The sequence below is a fragment of the Microtus ochrogaster genome (genome assembly GCF_000317375.1).
Source record: "Microtus ochrogaster isolate Prairie Vole_2 chromosome 14 unlocalized genomic scaffold, MicOch1.0 chr14_random_2, whole genome shotgun sequence".
Lineage (NCBI taxonomy): Eukaryota > Metazoa > Chordata > Mammalia > Rodentia > Cricetidae > Microtus > Microtus ochrogaster.
In genome coordinates, this window is record NW_004949097.1 from 13,262,364 (window position 1) to 13,264,910 (window position 2,547).

The following is a 2,547-nucleotide window of genomic DNA, read 5'->3' on the forward strand; positions in this document are numbered from 1 at the left end:
TGAGGTGTGAACATCTGCCCTAGGGATTAACTGAGGTGTGAACGTCTGCAGCTGGGAATTAACTGTCTGCAGCTGGGAATTAACTGAGGTGTGAGCGTCTGCAGCTGGGAATTAACTAACTGCTGTGTGAACATCTGCAGCTAGGAAGGTAGCTCTGACTTTGTTTTCCTGGTCTCTTACAGAGCGCCCAGCACATGCAGACACCTCATTTTTCAGTTCTAGTCAGCAATGACAAAGCTGCTGACACTGTGTTCCTTTGGGGCGTGCTAGACCACAGCCTGGCACCTTTTGCATTTTGGGCTCATTTGCTTATTGGCCCAAGTAGCTGCAAACTTTGATATTCTAGTAAACTATAAAGTGTGTCCAGTCGTGCATTAAGGAGAAAAATGTCATTCTATTTTTGAATGTGTCATTTTAGATAAGATGCTACATCTGAGAAAATATTACAGTCTTCCTATTTTAAAAGGGGAGAAGTGAATACTGCTTAACAACTTATCTGAGGGGCAGGCGTTGGTGCTCCTCTGTAACTCCCTACTTAAGAGGCTGAGGCAGGGGCATTCTGAGTCCTGAGACCAGCCTGGGCTTCATACTGAGACCCCATGTTAAAATATAAACAAAAACAAGGCAGAGAATGTCTGTGTTTCCTACCAAGCGTCATCCTCATGGGCCAGTGGCTCCCGAGGGAGAAGTGAGAGTTCATCCGTGTCGGTCAGGGGATCCCTTCAGCCCACAACTGCCAGTTTCCTGTCCCCTGGTCCCTGAAGTGACGCCTGCTGTCACGTTTTCAGTGGCTCTACGATAGTGCCCCTGTGGAGAGCTGCCAGCTTTAAGGTTCATTTTATAGGATTTGATGTGGATCGAGGAGGAATATGCACATGGCTCCTGATGTAATGTGCTGGAGTTGAGCTCTAAGGAAGGGAGCTTACAGAGTGTGTTTTATTGGTTTAGCCTCAGGTCAGACTGTTGTAGGTTCTTCCACCTGGAGCTTTGGTGAGCTCCAAGGGTAGCTCCAAGGGTAGCTCATAGGAGTAGTGAGCGGGGAAGTCAGGCCCAGTGGGCGCAGCCTTTTCTTTCCTTTTGAAGTGGACAAGGGGCTTCTCTTTGGCCCAGAATCCTGTGTTCTGCATGCGGTACCTGACTCAGCACCTGTCAGCCAGCCCTATATGTGACACACAAAGGCACCAATAAGTGAGAACCTCCTCTAGTGAGTGATCCACACTCCTGAGAGGTTCAGAATGCCAGTTTGACAAGCTGCTCCTTTGTAGGCTTATTCCACAGTCGGAACGCCAGACTACATTGCTCCGGAAGTCTTCATGCAGACTGGCTACAACAAACTGTGTGATTGGTGGTCCTTGGGAGTGATCATGTATGAAATGCTGATAGGTAAGTCCTGTTCATGTGTGTGATACTTATCTGGTTTGGTGCCATCGTTTGAACTTATTACAGCTATTAAAGGCAAAAATAGCAGAGCGTTTTGAATCTATTTCCCACATTTTTCAGTGTTAAATACGAATTGATAAACTGCTCAGGGACCCTATGGCAGGGAGAAAGTCATTTATCTTGGCTTTTTTTTTTTTTTTTTATCAAAGGAAGGGTTTAACATGAAGGGTTAAGATGAGAGAAGGCGGGACTTCGTTAGTAATGTCACGGTAAACTGGTGCACGCTGGTGTCACCTCAGAGCGCTCGGTCTGCTTGTCTCTCGTGGCTCTGTACCTGTAGATCTGGCTGATCACCAAAGCTCATTCTGTTTCCCTGATGCCCAGGCTTCCCACCTTTCTGCTCCGAGACACCCCAGGAGACATACAGAAAAGTTATGAGCTGGAAGGAGACACTGGCGTTTCCTCCAGAAGTGCCCGTCTCGGAGAAAGCCAAGGACTTGATTCTCAGGTTAGTGACTTAAAACGTCCTAGGTCCAAATGATCCATTTCTCGGAGGCAGGGCTGGTGTGTGGAGGAGAGTGCCGCTGATCTGGTCAATTTAAATAAAGGATTTACACAATTCAAACTTTTAAGGAAGAGTTTATCATTTTTATGTGTAAGTATGTGGGTACCACTTGCTCATGGAGGCTAGGAGATCCCTTGGAACTGGAGTTACAGGCGGTTGTGAGCCACTTAGTGTGGGTGCTGGGAATTGGACCCAGGTCCTCTGCAAGAGCAGCAAGTGCTCTTAACTACTTATTTCTCATTCCCTACAAAATGACATGAATGACACAGAGCCTTCTTAGTACTGAAATCTTGGCCTATAGCTTAGGCGTGTTCCTAACTAGTTTTTATAACTTAAATTAACACATTTATATTAATTTATGTTCTGTCCTGTGGCATTACCTCTCTGTACCTCCTGTTTCCTTTCCGTGTCTCCTGGCTTCTCCTGCATGCCTAGATTCTCCTTCTCTTCCTTTCTCTCCCTGGAAGTCCCACCCATGCCTCCTGCCTAGCTATTGACCGTTCTACTTTTTATTACCGCAATCACAGAAATAGATCTTCACACGGTGCACAGACACCCACAGCAGGACACCCCAGTCACAGCACCAGATCTTCACACGGTGC

General features: G+C 46.8%; 1 protein-coding gene across 3 annotated transcripts in view; it reads left to right on the forward strand.

The window, feature by feature from the left end:
- Stk38l (serine/threonine kinase 38 like) overlaps window positions 1-2,547 on the forward strand; it is a 62,589-nt gene that overhangs the window by 56,163 nt on the left and 3,879 nt on the right. For all 3 annotated transcript variants that reach the window (XM_005364606.3, XM_026787929.1, XM_026787930.1), the window contains 2 exons: window positions 1,266-1,383; window positions 1,765-1,888. In XM_005364606.3, coding sequence (XP_005364663.1) covers window positions 1,266-1,383; window positions 1,765-1,888 — 242 coding nt within the window. The remainder of the gene's footprint in view (window positions 1-1,265; window positions 1,384-1,764; window positions 1,889-2,547) is intronic.